We start from the raw sequence: 18,703 nt of genomic DNA, 5'->3' as shown, positions 1-18,703 counted from the left end.
AGCTAGAGAACCCACAGCATGCAGGGCAGCTGGCCGACGAGTTTGTGATCAGTCGGTCAGGGGGTAGCAGGGAGGAGTCCCAAAAGAACAGGCCCCCCACGATGCAGAGAGAGAGAGAGACACACAGACACCATGGGACCTCCCAGCAGGGAAATATGGACAACCCCCTCCCAAAGGAAACGCCTGGCGTCAGGACCATCTGACCTGCTCGAGGGGACCAACGTGACCTGAGCTGCTATCACTGTGGCCAGAGAGGCCACATACGAACCCAGTACCCCAGGCTCAGGGACAGACTGAGCAGACCCAACTTACCCGGGGTTAACTGGGTAGGGACCCAGCTGGACGAGGGGCAGATGGCCCAAGCAAGGGGGGCTGCCAGCTTACCACCTGCTCAGGAGGGAAGAGGACCCCAGGCCAGCTCCTCCAGAGGGCTGGATGCTCTGGACTCAGAATTCTCGGTTTACAGGGTGGGCGTGGGGCTGTCCCTCCGGAGAGAGTGCCTTGTTCCCCTGGAGGTGGATGGGAGGAAGGTCAATGGATACTGGGATACAGGCGCGGTGGTGATGCTGGCCCGGCCCGAGGTGGTGACCCCAGATCGGGTGGTGCCCAACACCTACCTGACACTGAAGGGGGTGGGCGGGACCTCATACAGGGTGCCCATGGCAAGGGTACACCTGAAATGGGGGGCCAAGGAGGGCCCCAAGGATGTGGGGTGCACCACCATTTGCCCACTGAGGTATTGATGGGGGGGGGGCGGCCTAGAGGACTGGCCAAGCAACCCCCAGACTGCCCTGGTTGTGACCCGTAGCCAGAGCCAGCGAGGGGCACTGTGCCCCAACCTCGGGAAGGGTACCACACCAGAGGCGCAGGACCCTACCCTGGTGGGGAGGGAGCGCCGAGGGGCATGGCTCAGAGAGGCTGTGGCCTCAGACCCAGCCAGTGAGAGGGAACCAGGCCCCATCCCTTCCCCAGCTGCTGAGTTCCAGGCCGAGTTGCAGAAAGATCCCTCCTTGCGGAAGCTCAGGGACCTGGCCGACCTCAGTGTGGTATGGACCATGAGGAGAGGTTGCCAGGAGAGGTTCCTGTGGGAGAAGGGTTTCCTGTACCGAGAATGGGCTCCCCCAGGGGAAGTGGAGTCCTGTGGGATCAGGAGCTGGTGGTCCCCCAGAAGTGGCGCCGCAAGCTACTGTACCTGGCCCATGACATCCCCCTCTAAGGGCACCAGCGAATCCAGCGCACCCAGCAGAGATTGCTACAGAACTTTTACTGGCCAGGGCAGTCTGGGGGTGGCCTGGGGTCTTTACCACTGTCTGGCAGTATTGCCGATCCTGCGACCCCTGTCAGAGGGTGGGGAAGGCCCGGGACAAGGGGAAAACGGCTTTGAAACCTTTGCCCATCATAGAGGAACCTTTCCAGAAGGTGGCCATGGACATAGTGGGACCTCTCAGCAAGACAACCCGGTCGGGAAGAAATACATTCTGGTGGTGGTAGATTTTGTCACCCGCTACCCCGACGCCGTGCCCTTAGCTTCCACTGAAGCCGACACCGTGGCAGATGCGCTCCTGACCATTTTCAGTCGAGTGGGGTTCCCCAAGGAAGTCTTGATAGACCAAGGATCCAACTTAATGTCAGCCCTGCTCCGGTGCTTGTGGGAGAAATGTGGGACCCAGCACAACTGGGCCTCAGCTTATCACCCCAGTCCAATGGGCTGGTGGAGAGGTTCAATGGGACGCTAAAGATGATGCTTGAAAACCTTTATGAACCAGCACCCGTGGGATTGGGACAAGTATTTACCTCACCTGCTGTTCGTGTACAGGGAGGTACCCCAGGAGTCTACCGGATTTTCGCCTTTCGAACTGTTATATGGAAGGAGGATAAGGGGCCCCCTGGACCTGATGAGAGACGAATGTGAGGGGAAGGCCACTCCCAATGGAGAGTCAGTGGTGGAGTATGTCCTGATCTTCGGAGAGAGACTTGCTGAACTCATGGGCCTGGCCAGGGAGAATCTGGCCAGAGCCCAGAAGAAGCAGAAGGTCTGGTATGACCACACGGCGCGGGCCTGTGCCTACGCCACCAGGGATCAGGTGATGGTGAGAAAGAACAAACTACAGGTTGCCTGGGAGGGCCCTTTAAGGTTGTCAAGCAGCTAAATGAGGTAAACTATGTGGTGGAGCTGTCTAACTGGGCACACCACCGCCAGGTGTATCATGTGAATATGATGAAGCCATATTATGCCGGGGGGAATGTGGTGTTGGCCGTGTGTGGACATTGGGAGGAGCAGGGAGATGACCCTTTAGTGGATCTATTCCCTGGGACCCGAGCTGGTTCACCCCTGGAAACAATACCCCTCTCGGATCAGCTAACCCCTGCCCAGCAAGCTGAGATCAGAGGGGTGCTGCATCCGTACTGACAGCTGTTTTCCAACCAGCCTGGACGCACTAATCTGACTGTCCACCCAGGTGCAGACAGGATCGCACCCGCCGATAAGATGCTCCCCCTTTCGAGTCACAGGGAAAACTGCTCAGGACCTGGAAAGAGAGGTCAGGGACATGCTGGCATTGGGGTGATCCAGCCATCTGCCAGCAGTGCTGGTCCCCAAAAAGGAAGGGTCGATCCGGTTCTGTGTGGACTATCGGAAACTCAATGCCATCACTGTATCTGATGCCTACCCCATGCCCAAGCCTGATGAGCTCCTAGACAAACTGGGAGGAGCTCGATACCTTACCACCATGGATCTTACAAAGGGCTACTGGCAAATGCTGCTGGATGCAGATGCCCGGCTGAAATCGGCCTTTATCAACCCTCTAGGGCTCTATGAGTTCCTGACCCTGCCTTTTGGCCTCAAGGGAGCACTGGCCACCTTCCAGAGCCTGGTGGATCAACTACTGAAGGGGATGGAGAGTTTTGCAGCGGCGTATATTAATGACATCTGTGTCTTTAGCCAGACCTGGGAGGACCATGTGTCCCAGGTTAGACAAGTGCTGGACCAACTCCAGGAGGCTGGGCTGACCATAAAAACGGAGAAGTGCAAGATGGGGATGGCTGAAGTATCTTACCTGGGCCATCGGGTGGGGAGCAGCCACCTAAAGCCAGAACCAGCTAAGGTGGAGGTGATCAGAGACTGGCCCACTCCCCACACCAAAAAGCAGGTCCAAGCCTTTATTGGGTTGGCAGGATAGTATAGAAGGTTTGTGCTCTGCTTTAGCGCCATAGCCACCCCCATCACTGAGCTATTCAAGAAGGGGAAGCCAGACAAGGTGGTCTGGACCAAGCAGTGCCAGGAGGCTTTCCAGGCGCTGAAGGAGGCTCTGGTCAGTGGCCCAGATTTGGCAAACCCAGATTTTGACAAGCCCTTTATGGCGTTCACCGACGCCTCAGATACGGGACTGGGGGCACTGTTAATGCAGGAGGATGAAAAGGGGGAGAGACACCCCATTGTGTACCTGAGCAAGAAGTTGCTACCCCGGGAGCAACACTATGCGGCCATTGAGAAGGAGTGCCTGGCCATGGTGTGGGCCCTCAAGAAACTAGAGCCATATCTCTTCAGGCGACACTTCACCGTGTACACCGACCACTCTCCCCTGACCTGGCTGCACCAGATGAAAGGAGCCAACGCCAAACTCCTGAGGTGGAGCCTGCTCCTGCAGGACTATGACATGGACGTGGTCCATGTGAAGGAAAGTGCTAACATGATAGCGGATGCGTTGTCTTGAAGAGGGGGCCCTGAACTTCCCCAGGTCACTGGTCAGAGTGACCCCGCTCAGTTCAGTCGCGAAGGGGGGAGAGATGTGACACAGCAGGGAGGGGGGAGTGTTGACCTGGGAATGTGGAAGGGGAGTTTCACTGGGGATGGGACACCTGAGAGCCTGTAACCTGAGCCAGGAGGGGGAGGTAACACCTCTGCCCAGGAAACTGGACAAAGGCTGCAGGAGAGAGCCTGCAGGGGGAGTTTTGGTTTCAGTTTGGTGCTGAAACACAGGGAACCCCAGGGCTGGGGTCTAAACTCCCTGCCCTGCAGAAGGACTTGACTGAGGGGTCCTGGTTGTACCCACAAGCTCTGTTTTAGACTGTGTTCCTATTGTCCAATAAACGTTTTACTTGCTGGCTGAGAGTCACAGTGAATCCCAGGAAGAGGGGTGCAGGCCCCGGACTCACCCACACTCTGTGACAAGTACCCTTTGGACACCCAGAGAACGAAGCTGCCTCTATTTGTTAGAAGAAAAAAAGGTAAGTGGATGGTTTGATGCATGTGAAACTCTGAAATTACTTTAGGGATGAATTTTCAGTTGGGGAGTAGTGAGACCTTTTCTTTATGGAAGGTAGCATACGTCAGATCTGCCATGACTGCTCCCAGCTCACTGACTCTTCTGGCTCATGTTGTGGCAACTATAAAGGCAACTTTCATTGAAAGATGACACACAGAACATGAGAACACAGGTTCAAAGGGAGGACTGGTGAAACGACAGAACAAGACTGAGGTCCCACTGGTGTATGAGGTTCACCAAGGATGGGAAGGATCGAAGACGTCCCTTCAGAAATCTAGCTCTTGCAGGATGAGTGAAGATAGTATAATTGTCAACAAGGGAATGAAAAACACGGATTACCGTCAAACGAACCTAAAGGGAACGGTGTCTTAAGAGTAAGCAGATATTCCAGAACAGCAGGAATCCCACCAGATTCTGGAAATAACTGGAATAGACTTTCATCTACCTTATCATTACCTGGTAGAATCTTTTCTGCTTTGATAGAGAATGGACCACACACAACCCTGGAACATGAGTATCTACATCCGATGCCTGTTCAAATACCAGGTCCTGAGTTGTAGCAGTTCCAGGTTGGAGTGCCTGAAGTTGATCTCGGGTGTTAGAAGGTTGGGAAACAGGTGGATGTTTATGAGTGGAATAGCTAGGAGCTTCACTAGATCCGAAAACCAGAAACATATCGGCCAGTTAGGTGCAATAAAGAGGACTCAAGTGCTGTTGTGATGGATTTTCTGTAGGACTTGTGGTATTAATGGGATTGGAGGGAAGGCATAGCTGAGGTGATACCTCCATGGTAGCAGAAGGGCATCTCCCTTTGAATCCCTGCCTCCACTGTTCTAAAGCAGTATAGGGGAAATCTGCTGTTCACCTGTGAGGCAAAAAAGGTCTCAAGACTGTTCCCCACTGAGTAACCTTGCCCAGGACCGAATTGGGAATCTCCCACTCATTGTCTATGGAAAAATGCCTGCTGAGACTGTTCACTAGGGAGTTCTGCACATCTGTCAAATATGCTGCTGAAAGGGTTACGTGATGGCTGCTGATGCACCAATTCCAAAAGCTGACTGACTAACAAAGGAGGGATCTTGTTCCACTCTGATTGGTTTATATAGCAGCCAGTTATAACGTCCTATGTTATCTGGTTATGACAGGACAGCATGAGTGGGAGGAAGGCATTGTAGGCACAACAGACCACCTCTCAGTTCAGTAAATTGATATACATCCTGGACTCCCAAGTGGTCCAGATGCCTTGTGCAGTATGATTATTCATATGAGCGCCCCAACCTAAAAGGGAGGCATCAGTAATCATGGTTACGTTGGGTGTTGGTGTGATGAAAGGGATCCCCACTCAAACTTTTTCTGCCTTTGTCAACCAGACAAGTCCAGAGGAGCCTCGGACAGAATTGTCATTTTGGCACTGATGTTGCCCCTCACTGGGGAGCAGATGCACAGGTTTGCAGACAATGGAGATGAAGCCTAGCACATGTGCATGAGTGGGACAGGCGTGTTCTGACTGAAGTCTGGGGCCTATGGATGACCTGGTTTATGAGAGCACCCATGACATGGAATGTCTTAATTGGTAGAGGAATCAACCACAGCAAGAACCTAAGTCACTCCTGTGAAGTTTATGGACCTTATGGGAGATGATCAACATGGACTTCTCTTTTTTGATGCAAACTTCTAGAGAAGGAAGGAAGTAGGTAAAACAGGAAACGGGTGCGGACCAATGGATGCTGCTTACTAAATGTGTCTGGGCTCAGGGGCATGATGCACATGCGTACAGGTGTGGAATACACATAGGGACTATCACTTGAAGAAGCCATTTATGCCAAAAATAATTCAGAAAACTGGCAATTTTTAGGAGTAGATTTATACTTACTCCGTTGGGAGTGACTGAATATGTGCAACTGTACATCTCATTTCCAGTTTCAATTACAAATGAATAGCCAGGACTCCTGAAGCTGGTGAGGATCCCTTGATAGAAATAACCCAGGAGGGAGAGTGTAGTGGTCATATCTTCTTGAAAATGGTATATAAGAATGTGCAATAAATATTAAGTAGTAAGAGTGACTGGGGCAGGCAGAGTTTTAGACAGACAGATGTGCAGCTACTGTTCGGTAGCATTACTGGGTATCCCGATCCTGTTGAAACACAGGTCGTGCAGACAAATGAGAAAGGATGAAAAAATTTAAAAGATTAAATGGGGAAGACCCTACTAGAACATATCTTGGGACATACAACACAAAACATGCCTTGAGTACTCCCCATGATTAACAGCTCCTCCCTTATTTCTCTCTAGTTGAAGATGGGATGAATCTCCATGTGGAGTCTTTCACTGCCACTTCATAAATGGCAAGATGAGCTGCTACTGGGGTATAAGAGACACCTCCTGCTCCAAAAGGTGATACACCAAGAACTGCCAGGAAAGAGGAAGTGACCTCAAACCTTCCGCATAACCATGTGCTTTACCTTCCCTAGGTTACCCAGGGAGCCTCTATTAGCTGTATTTAAAACTTTCAGCATGCTATTTATGTTATGTTCTCTTACCTCAAATTTGTCAGGGTTATGCATTCCTGGGATTGACTGCATTAGGTGGGAGGTTGGATGATTTCCAAAATCAGAGCTCACGTAGCCAACACGAAGCCGGCCTTCACTGGCCTTCAAGTCCTTTGGATGCTCATATGGTGGCTTGTGAAGGACATTGATCTGGCAATCAAATTCACAAGATTTTTTTGAGACATCATAAACTTTAAACAAAATTTGAAGCGGCAAAAGCATAGATAGTAAATAGGATAGACTTTCAGAATTACACAGTTTTATTATTTTCCCCATAGTTAAGTTTCTATGCTAGTGCATTGATGAAGTTTCTGTTTATCACCCAATAATGTTTGAAAACCACATCTGACAAGTTCCCAGATTTCAGGTAGACAGTTGCACATTTGTTGCTCACACAGGCCAAGCTGTGTGTTATCCAAATTTGAGTCCAAATGGAGGCCTGACTGAGTGTAAAGCTTGTTCTATACATCCTCTAGTTAAAGAGGAAAGCCATGTATCAAAATTTGATCAAAAGATTAGTGTACTAAGGGAGCAACTGGGTCAGTCACTAAAGTGCTGCATGCAGGCTGATGAATACTGAGTGCACTGAACTGGCAACACGATTAGGCAATGTAGGAGAGAGCAGATGATGTCAGTCTAAGCAAAAAGCTGAATTCATCGGTTCTAAAAAGAGTCCCACCCTATGGGTCCATGGTCAGGGTGGAGATGAGGCAGAGGATCAGATATTGAGGGAACAACATAGGATTCTAAAGAGACAAGGCGGGTGAGGCAATATCTTTCATTGGACCAACTTCTGTTGGAGAGAGAGAAAAGCTCTCCTGGGACTGACACAGCTACACCACCACTGCGCACACAAAAGAACTCTGTCAGATTTGGGTCAGGAGGGAGGAATTGTCAGAGTAAGAGATTTTGGCGGTGATTGTTACTGATGGCTGTTAAATCTGACTGACCTCTTCCCAATACCAGAAAATACCAAACTGCACAAAACCAGGAAGTGAAGAGACCCATCCATCTCAACAAGGTGGTAAATCTGAAGCCTGAGAACGTCTATTTTAAAACTGGCATTACATACCTGAATATAACTGACCAATGCACAATCTGTTCTTCCTCAAGTATAACCAAGTACATGGAAAAGTCTTCAAAGTTCCTACCTTATCCAAACAGAGATTTCCATGTCTCTCAGCGATAGCCTTCCTAAAGCTGTGAGAAAGGGGGTACAGCATGCTGTGATGAGGGTGGACAGAAGGCAGTCTATTCTTCTCCAGCTGATCAGCTACAATGCTGACCAGCTTTTTCATTCTTTCATCATAATCCGTCCAGTCACAGACAATCTAAAAGGAGAAACAAAGGAACCAGGGGTCACCTAATGAAATTAATAGGCAGAAGGTTTAAAACAAACAAAAGGAAGTACTTCACACAATGCAGTCAACTTGTGGAACTTGTTGCCAGGGTATGCTGTAAAGGCAAAACTACAATGGGTTCAAAAAAGAATTAGCTAAATTCATGGAAAAGAGTTCCATCGATGGCTATTAGCCAAGATGGTGAGGGATGCAAACGCATGGCTCTGGATGCCCCTAAGCCTCTGACTGCCAGATGCTGGGACTGGATGACAGGGGATGGATCACATGATAATTGCCCTGTACGGTTCATTCCTTATGAAGCATCTGATAGTGGCCACTATCAGAAGCCAGGATACTGGGCTAGATGGATCATTGGTCTGACCCAGCATGGCCATTCTTATGAAAAATTGAATGGCTGGTTAGAATACTTTAAACAACTGCACTTGACCCAGGTCAGAGCTTTGAGAAGCTCTGTTTACATGGGACTGTGATTAACATTTCTTCCATTCCAAGAGATAAAAAGGTACTTGAAAAGTATTTTAATAACCATTACAGCTCACTTGTATTTCAAATCACCTATGACCCAAGCACAGTTCTGTAAGAGAAAATAGCTCCATAGTCTTATTTTCTAATTTGACTAAGACTTATTTCTGCTCCTTTTAAAATATATACACTGGATCCTTGATATGTGGTTAGTCCTGGATATTTACATTAGAATAATCTCCAAAAGAATTATGGTCAGATCTCTCTCTTCTCACCTGCAAGCAGTGGGCTAAGTTGCAATAAGCATCTGGGAAATCAGGTTTCAGTTTCAGAGCAGTGCGATAAGAAGCAATGGCTTCTGGTATGTTCCCTGAATCCTGCAAAAAGCAGAGACTAAATCAGCAAGCAAAAGCAGATTCAGGAATGAGTTTACCAAATGCATCACCGTGTTATTAAAAAAATAAAGCCATGAACATGGCTGTACCTTGTGAATAGAGGCCAGGTTACTGTGGGCATCAGCAAAAGCAGGGTTTATCTGGATGGCACGGGTGTAACATTGTAAAGCTCCCTGAACATCCTGCATCTCCTTTAAAGTATTCCCCATATTTGAATAAGCATCTGCAAACGTGGGGCTGATTCTAAAATTAAAGAACACACCATTCATTATCCACAGTACAAGTTGTCTGTCCTCTAAGAATGCCCGTCCAGACTGCTATTTGATTATTGGTTTGCATAATAGTTATAAGCCATTTTCTAAATGACTGTAGAATTCCTGTCACCAGTCTCAGAATTTTAGAAAGCAAAATTCTTACCTAATAGCCTCTTTGTAATGCATCAGAGCCTCCTGCAGCTTTCCTTGCTGCTGCAGAACACTTGCTAAATTTGAATGGGCAGCAGCAAACTCTGGGAACACCTATAGGAAACAAAGGAGAGTTAGTTTGCCCCACAGATCTTCCAAGGACATCACATTGCAGAACAGTTAGAAGTGGGTTTCTGCTTATGCCCAAATAAATCTGTTAGTTTTTAAGGTGCCACTGGACTCCTCGTTGTTTTTGTGGATACAGACTAACATGGCTACCCCTCTGATAGTTGTCCGTTGTTATTCTCCTTGGCAAAATCAATCAAATCTTAAACAGAAGTACCACCTCCTCTATCTACTTCTTTATCGAATACAATCCACCCCTCATAGTTTCCACATCCTACCCTCCTCCTTATATCCAAATGTACCTCAAGAGCTTTTCTGTATAGGCGAACAGCCTCCTCAATGTTTCCCTGTTCTCGCTTGATGTTTGCCAGGTTATTAAGTGAGTCTGCATGTGTGGGGCACAGACGAAGAGCTGTATTGTAACATTCTTCTGCTTCAGCAACCTTAGAAACAAATGGAATTGTGTTCAAGCAGTACTTAACAAAATAAACAAGGAAATTGCTGTTTGACATATTTCTGTAACAACACTGCTTAATGAGAAAGTCACACTACATCCTGGGGGGATTCTTTGAGACTGCATGCCCGCAGAACACCCCCCCCCCCCCCCAGAATACCTGTGCTTCCCTGCAGAAAATGAGCATGGGTGCAGTTTTTTTTTTTTCCTTCGGGGAGGGGTTTGTCCCCACAGAGGCGAGACCTGGGAGGCACACATGGTTATGTGCCACTGCCCACCCACCCCCATTTCTGCAACTGCAGAGCTGCCCAGCTAAAGGAGGCTGCATCTTGGCTCCAATGACTCTGCAGCTGAATACCACCTCTTGGGTCCTAGTGCCAGTTGTGCTCCCCTTCCGTGTGCTGGGAGCTTTCCTGTTTTTGCTGCAACCATGAGTGCCAGCGGTGGAGCGAAGGGGGGCCGGGGGGAGAGGTAGGGGAGAAGGAAAGGGGGGTGGGGAGGAGAAGAAAAGGGGATAGGGGAATTGCAGGGAGAAGCCGGAGCCCAGCATGCAGCATCCCCTCAGCAGCAGCTGGCGCTCCCCCCTTAAGGAGGCCCATCAACCGTACACCTGAACCCCTCAGACAAGTCCCCCCCCCCCCCCCCCGGCCACTTACCCCACTGAGCCCCAACCAGCTGCACCTGGACCTCCCTACTAAGCTCCCCACACTCAGATCCCTCCGCCAAGCCCAATCTCCCCACACCCAGACCCCCCTTCCCCCTGTGAGCCCCAAACACCTTCATCAGGATTCCCTGCAGTCCCACTGCCCCTGCACCCAGAACTCCGCAATGAGCCCCTGTGCATCCAGATCTCCCACTGAGTCACCCGCACCCAGATTGCCCCACAGTAAGCCCCTCCACACTTTGATCCTGCCCACCCACAGAAAGTGCACCTGGCACAGATGGGCAGGACCCTGTGGTGTTTCTTGGGCAGGCCCAGCTCTTGCACTGTGTCAGGGTTTGGTGCAGCCTCACTGCCAAGTCCCTGTCCTGAGGGAGGTACGGCCTTCAGGGTGATCTCCCACCTCAAAGCAGTCAGTGGCCTGTGCTCCCAACTGCCATTCTGGAGCCACATTTATTTATTGACAAAAAATGTGCAGAATTTTAAAATACTGTGTGCTTAATTTTTTGGTGCATAATTCCTTCAGAAGTAAATGTGTCTACCTTTATAAGCTTTGAGGTGGAGAATTTTTTACTCTTATTATTTCTCCTACAAGTTGATAAGCAAATCAAACACACACTAAAGGCAACATCCCACCTTAAAGTTCATTATCATTCAAGGCATTGAAATAAGTATCAGCCGAACCTCTTAAATATAGTAGACTGCAAGAAAACAGAAATGCTCCTTACACTGCCTTTCTCCTTTAGAGCATTGGCCAGATTACAATAGGCATCAGGGAAGTGTGGCTGTAGCTCAATAGCACGTCTGTAGGTGTCTATTGCCAGATCTATCAGTCCTTGCTCGTAATACACACAGGCCAGGTTGCCATGCACAACTGCATGATTAGGACTCAGACTCAAGGCTCGTAAGTAGGCTGCTACAGCTCTGTAATGAGAGATGTGTGGTTAGTGTTCACATGGCCTATGTAAGATGACAGCAGAAAGTTATTTTTACATTTAACTTGGTCATAAAGGTAATCTACATAGACGAGAAAATAGGGTTTGTGCCTTTTGCTGCTTTGAGGTCAAGGCATGAAAAGTCTTGTCTACCCTGTAAGAATAAGGGCAACTGGAGAAAAAGAAGGATTATGACATTACAGAAACTAAAAGTGAAACCCATCTGAGGAGACAAGTGATTTATTCAGACTGTTTAAAAAGCTTTGCTTGCTTTTTTGTGACATCTATTTAATTAACAGACTTGGGAGAATGACACTCTGCTCCCATCAGTAAAGAGCCAAGAGAGCTTCTAATCCACATTGCAGTCATCAACAAATTCATGCACATCTCCAACCCCCAACAAAAAGGACTTGAAATCCCTAACATTTCTGAGGTAGACACACAAAAAACCAAATTCCTCTCACAGGTCTCCTGTGTATCAAACTAAAAAAGGATCAATTCCCCCTTCCCCACCTTTGTAAGTCATCTGTAAAGAAAAAAAATATAACTTTAAATATATTTCTACTACATTAAGAAAAATCAGTTGTGAATGTAAGGATCTCTAAAAGAAAGTAATACATACAGAGATGTTTAATTCATGAAAACAAGATTTCTGTGGCCAGCTAAGTATCAACTCTACAGAGCTAATGTGAAAAGGAACAAGGTGTTTAATGGACAAACTATGTAGCTGCTAGAAGTGGTCTAAGATGCTGCCCTTCTACACAAGGAATGCCTTCCCAGGCCACTACTCTTTTTGTCCAAATCCCTCCTCAAGCCCCCTTTGCCCATGAAACTAGGAAGAGTGTCATTTATACTGAAGATCCATACATAGATTATTTTTCCATAATGCTCTTGCCGTAAATAACCTTGTATTCTTCTGGTTCTCATCCCTGTTCCTTCTCATATACCCAGCCCCTACTGTTTTGTTACCTTCCCTTTTGTTAAATAGGTCAAGTTAAAATTAGACTATGTTTTTCAGGACAGAGTCCCTGTGATTAGTCTACAGTGTGCAGCTTTTAGCACATTTAGCATATTATATTTCTTGCCTTAAGAGGTACCCTGATCCAAGAGTATCTTCTCTTTTGCACACTAGTCCTCCTAAGGGGTATGTTTTACTTTTGCAACAATGCTACCTCAGCAGGTTTTTGAGATAATGTAGCCAAGCTCAGGCCATCTCATCAGCCAACTTTACAGTCTGTTTCCAATAGAGTCCCTTTGCATTATGTGCTTTATCTTACATTTATCTACATTGTACGTGAATAATCCCCACGTGGGATGAAATAAAGTGTTCTTTGTGCTTGTGATTACTTTTACTTTAGCAGCTATGCGGCACAGGAGATCTTGCTTTAAAAATGCTACTCTGATCTTTACAGCAAATGTATTTTGTCAAAATATATCAATTTAACACAACAAAGTGTAAAATTATGGCAAAGCATTCAATCTTATTATTGTATCTCATCTTTCCATTATTCTGCCTGCTCATCCCCAACCCATGTGTCATTCCTTGCTCTGTTATGTCTAATTTAGATTGTAAACATGTATTAAGAATCTACCTTTTTTATTTGTCTGAAGATCATGCACACCCGTGCCTCTATATAAATAAATGTGGCTAAGAATCTTGATTCCTAAAAAATACATTAATTTAATAATGCATTTACACAGTGGAACAGATCACCAAAAGGTAATCAACAAATCAGATATCTTTCTAAGAAACATGTTCTAATTTAACCACATATTATGGAGCTTCATATAGGAATTACTGGGTCAAATTCTAGGATCCGCATTGTGCAGGTGGCCAGAATAGAACATAATGTGCCTTTCAGGCCATCTATGAAATTCAAAAGCTGCAAGTCAGTCAATAGAAATTATAACCCTATTTATGAATTCAGACACAGTATGGTACATAGCACTAAAACACCACAACCTGGCTCTTTTCCCAGGAAAAAATTATGGACTAAAATTTTAGATTTATGTGTTCAGATTAACAATGATCGCACAAAACTAAAATGAGATTTTAGGCAGGTCAATGAAGACATCCATGCAATGTGTTGCAGCAGCCACAAATACTGCAATACATATGCCAGAGAATATAAAAAAAATAGATAAAAGATTCTCAGCTGAATATAGTGCTCCATTTTAGTTGTCCTACCTCAGAAGTGGAAGAGTGTGTAGAGAAGAGCAGTAGCAAGAAGGATTTGAAGGTCTGTAATTAAGTTGATATAAAAAGCATATCAAATAAAATGGTGGACTATTTATCCTTTTCCATAAACCAGAAAAAACAAACAAACAAGGCTTTCAAAATGAAGAAGGCTGAAAACTGAAAAAGAAAAAGCTGATGGCTATACAGGATTAAGGAACTCCCTTCCTCCTAAATCCAAAGTGATCTGAAAGTGGAAATATTTTATAAGCGGCTGGCCAACCATCAGGTACAGGCATTGCTGAATGAGAGGTGCCAATTTTTTTTTTTTTTTGACATGGCAATCATACATAACAAAGCTACCATTCTGTGCGCTCTTTCCTGATCTTACAGCTCACAAATTTCAACCTGCGTAGTTAGAACTGGAAGACAGAGCCATCCTAAAGGCGCCACCATAATCCAGGAACCACCTTCCCAGTAATAGTCAACTTGCAAATTCCTAGTTCGGCCTTTCAGAAAGAAACATCTCTGGTTACAAGTGAACAAATAACTATCTATGGTACTTATGGACCCCTCACCACACTAGTATGAGAGTATCACAATCTTTAATGTATTTATCCTCACAACACCCTCTGAGAAGTAGGGCAGTGCTATTTTCCCCCTTTTACAAATGAGAAACTGAGGCACGGTGGTTTTTCCCAAGGTCACACAGGGTGTGTGTGAATGGAGGAGAGAACTGAACCCAGGTCTCCCAAGTCTGAAGCATGGAAAGGGCAAATTCAAGGAAGACCAAAAATGTTCTGCATAAAGCATCAACTCACATCTGTGTTATCACGCTGAAATTAAAACAAATGCGCACCAGCAGTCTGTCTTGTCCAGTATTCTGAGACAGAGGTCTGTACTGGATTCAGCAGTTATGGAATAAACAGTCCTCACAGAAAGTTTCTTCCTAGCCCCCCTTCCTTATGCCTTGAAACACAAAGGTTTATATCTGTTTTAAAAAAAACACCAAGAGTTTTAAGTCCTAACTTTTGTACCTCTGGATGGTCTCACTATCCACATCAATTCTGAAACTATTTAAAATTCTACACTCTTACCTTCAACAGTATCCTGCGACAGTGAAATAACTGTGCCTTGCACATAACAGTATTTCCTTTTATCAGTTTTAAGTGTGCTGGCAAGGTTTTATTGAATTCACATCTCCTCTCATAATTACGCAGTCCCAATCTTTTAAGTCTTCACTTACAAATTTCTCTAAGCCTTTTAATCACTTATCACCAGCTTCTGAGCCCCCGGCCACTAAGTTTTATTACACCATTTTGAAATAGGCTGTCCAGAACAGAACACAGTATTCCAGAGGCAAGAATACATTTGAACTCTAAAACATATCTTCATAATTATCCTAACACCATTTTCTTTTTTGATAACCATTGCACGTTGAGTGTCCAAAGATTGCCAAGTTATTTTTTCAAGTTTTTACATTTAATTTAAAGCCCAATAAGGTCTGAATATGAATAGATCAAATTATCCCTCCTAAATAGCATTGAAATTCACTGACAGTGAATTTAATTTGCCATCATCTTGCCCATTCATTAAGCTACGTTAGATTGCTTGGTCTTCTCTGGTCTTGATTAACCTAGTAATTTGTGTCCTCAAAGATTATCTACCATTTTAACTCTGACTCTTCAAGATGACCACGTCTATGGATCCATACAGCAGGAAAAACGTTTATCCTCAGCAACTGAACTTCGAAGTTTCCAGAAAGCATTTGTACTCTGATTACATGTTCATGCATCCAATCTGAGGAAAAGGGGCAGAAACCACTCTCTCACCAGTCAGGTCTTTCAGTGTAATCACTAATTTACTGTAAGGAGGATGGCAGAGAACAGATTCCTGAAGGCAACCTTGAAGAAACATATACTATGCTAATTAACTATTCTTTAAACATGGCAAATAGTTGCCATGGAGTCTGAGGATTTTTTAAAACAGTGAGGAAATTCTGCTGTCCCAAACTGAGAACTTCATCAAGGCTAAATCCAGAGTAATGTTGCATGGAAATATGGATGGATTGCAGGTAGCAGACCTGAATATCTCCACAATGGTGACATTTCTGAAACATGATATGGCTGTGTTAGATATTGTGGAACATGTTCTAACTTGGTACTGAAACTCCCACTGGTCCACAGCAAGAGAGTATGCTGAATAATTCACTGCCGCAGTGCCTGGATGAAACTGGATTAACTTCAATGCTACAGACACTCTCAGGGTCCGCATGTCCAGTAAAAGGCCCAGCACAAGACTAAATCTGATGATTAGGGTTGTACGTTCTGACTGAGAAATTGCTCATTTACCAAACATTGTGCCACCACACACAGACCAAGACAATGGACTCTGCCTCAGACATTAAGACTTGCTTCTGATGAACAGGGATGAACTGGGAGTGAATCTGAAGGTGGAAGGCAATTTGGGTAAAAGTGATCACAAAATGACAATTTCACAATTCTAAGGAAAGGAACGAGAGAGCAGCAGAATAAGGTCAATGGACATCAGACAAACTCAGCATTGGTAGGTAAGGTCCTGTGGGAAGAAAAATCTAAGGGATAAAGGCATTCAGGAGAGTTGGCAGTTGCTCAAGGAGATAGTATTAAAAGCACAACTGCAAGCTATCCTGATGAAAAGGAAAGACAGGAAGAACAGTAAGAGGTGAATATGGCTCCATCAGAAATGAAAAAGGAATCCTACAAAAACTGGAAACATGGACAAACTGTTAAGGCATACAAAAAAATAGCACAAGCATGAAAGGACAAAACCAGAAAGGCTAAGGCACAAAATGAGTTACACCTAACAAGGGACAAAAGGTAATAAAAAGAGGCACTTTAAATATATTCAGAGCAAGAGAGACAAAGGGAAACTGTAGGTCCTCTACTTAGTGGGAAAGGAGAGCTAATAATGGATGATATCAAGATGGCTGAGGTATTTAATGCCTCTTTTGCTTCTGTCTTCACTAAAAAGTGAAATGGTGACCAGATACTCAACACAATATTAACAAGGGGGAAGGAATGCAAGCCAAAATAGGGAAAGAACAGGTTAAAGAATATTTAGATAAGTTAAATACAAGTCCGCGGGGCCTGAGGAAATTCATCCTTGACTACTTAAGGAGCTAGCTGAAGCAGTCTCAGAACTAACACCAATTATCTTTGCGAACTCATGGAGGACACATGATGTCCCAGAGGACTGGAAATAGGCAAAACAGTACGTATCTTTAAAAAGGTGCATAAAGAGGACCTGGAGAAATATAGATCAGTTAATCTAACTTCAATACCTAGTAAGGTACTGGAACCAGTTATTAAACAATTTGTAAACATCTAGAGGATAACAGGGTTACAAGGAATCGACAGCATGGGTTTATCAAGACTGCATCATGCCAAACCAACTGAATTTCCTTCTTCTTTGACAGGGTTACTGGCCTGGAGGACAGAGAAAATGGAGTAGATGTGATATACCTTGATTTCCATAAGGCTTTTGACACAGTCCCGCTTGACATTCTCATAAGCAAACTATGGAAATACGGTCTAGATCAGTGGTGGGCAAACTACGGCCCATGGGAGCATCCTGCCCGGCCCTTGAGCTCCTGGCTGGGGAGGCTAGCCCCCAGCCCCTCCCCTGCTGTTCCCCCTCCCCTGTAGCCACCCGGGCAGCGTGGCTTGCACCTGCGCAGCTCCCAGGCTTTCCAATAAGCCAGTCCTGCCGCTCTGAGCGGAATGGTAAGGGGGCGGTGAGGGTTGGATAAGGGGCAGTCAGGGGATGGGGAGCAGGGGGGCAGTTTGAGAGGCATGGGAGTCCCAGGGGGAGCGGGGCTGGATAGGGGTCAGGGAAGTCAGGGCAGGTTGGATAGGGGGTGGGGGTGCAGTTAGGGGCGGGGGATCCCGGGAGGGGGGCGGTCAGGAAACAAGGAGCAGGGGGAGTTGGATGGGTCGGGGGGTTCTGAGGGGGAGGGGCAGTCAGGGAGCGGGAAGTGGGAGGGGGTGGAGGCCAGCCTGTTTGGGGAGGCACAGCCTTCCCTACCTGGCCCTCCATACAGTTTTGCAACCCTGATATCTAGATGAAGTTACTATAAGGTGGGTTCACAACTGGTTGAAAAAGACTACGCGAAGAGTAATCATCAGTGGCTTGCTGTCAAACTGGGAGGGTGTATATAGTGGGGTTCTATAGGGGTCAGTCCTGTCTTATGCAATATTTTTCATTAATAATTACTTGGTTAATGAGTGGAGAGTATGCTTATAAAATGTGCAGATGACACCAAGCCTGAAGGGGTTGCAAGCACTTTGGAGGGCAGGATTAGATTCAAATCGACTGACAAATTAGAGAACTGGTCTGAAATCAACAAGGGGAAATTCAGCAAGGTGCAAAGGACTACACTTAGCAAGGAAAATATCAAATGCACAACTACAAAGTGAAGAATAACTGGCTAGGTGGCAGTACCAATGAAAAGAATCTGGGGGTTATAGTGCACTAAAAGTTGAATGAATCTACCATGTGATGCAGTTATGAAAAAGGCTACCATTCAGGGGCATATTAACATGAGTATTGTATGTAAGACACAGGAAGTAACTCTCCCACCCTATTTGGCACTGGTGAGGCCTCAGCTGGAGTAGTGTGCCAATTCTGGGCACCACACTTTAGGAACGATGTGGACAAAATGGAGAGAGTTCATAAGAGAGCAACAGGAAATGATAAAAGTTTAGAAAACATGACCTATGACTATGAGGAAAGGTTGAAGTAAAATCCGGGCGTGTTTAGTTTTGAGAAAAGGAGACTGAGTGGGGACCTGATATTGTTAAGCACTGTTAGAGGACAATGGTTGTCCTCCATATCTACTGAAGGCAGGATAAATAGTAACGGGCATAATTTTCA

At 46.0% G+C, this 18,703-nt stretch overlaps 1 protein-coding gene across 2 annotated transcripts in view; it reads right to left on the bottom strand.

Moving 5' to 3' along the window:
* OGT (O-linked N-acetylglucosamine (GlcNAc) transferase) overlaps positions 1-18,703 on the bottom strand; it is a 77,322-nt gene that overhangs the window by 38,505 nt on the left and 20,114 nt on the right. For both annotated transcript variants that reach the window (XM_084639999.1, XM_084640000.1), the window contains exons 7-13: positions 11,407-11,602; positions 9,866-10,006; positions 9,451-9,551; positions 9,123-9,276; positions 8,914-9,015; positions 7,967-8,146; positions 6,807-6,965 (exon numbers count right to left, since the gene is read on the bottom strand). In XM_084639999.1, coding sequence (XP_084496125.1) covers positions 6,807-6,965; positions 7,967-8,146; positions 8,914-9,015; positions 9,123-9,276; positions 9,451-9,551; positions 9,866-10,006; positions 11,407-11,602 — 1,033 coding nt within the window. The remainder of the gene's footprint in view (positions 1-6,806; positions 6,966-7,966; positions 8,147-8,913; positions 9,016-9,122; positions 9,277-9,450; positions 9,552-9,865; positions 10,007-11,406; positions 11,603-18,703) is intronic.

The sequence above is a fragment of the Lepidochelys olivacea genome (genome assembly GCF_965140295.1).
Source record: "Lepidochelys olivacea isolate rLepOli2 genome assembly, chromosome: 9".
Classification (NCBI taxonomy): domain Eukaryota; kingdom Metazoa; phylum Chordata; order Testudines; family Cheloniidae; genus Lepidochelys; species Lepidochelys olivacea.
The sequence above is the reverse complement of the archived record's forward strand: the minus strand, read 5'-3'. Positions and strand labels throughout refer to the sequence as shown.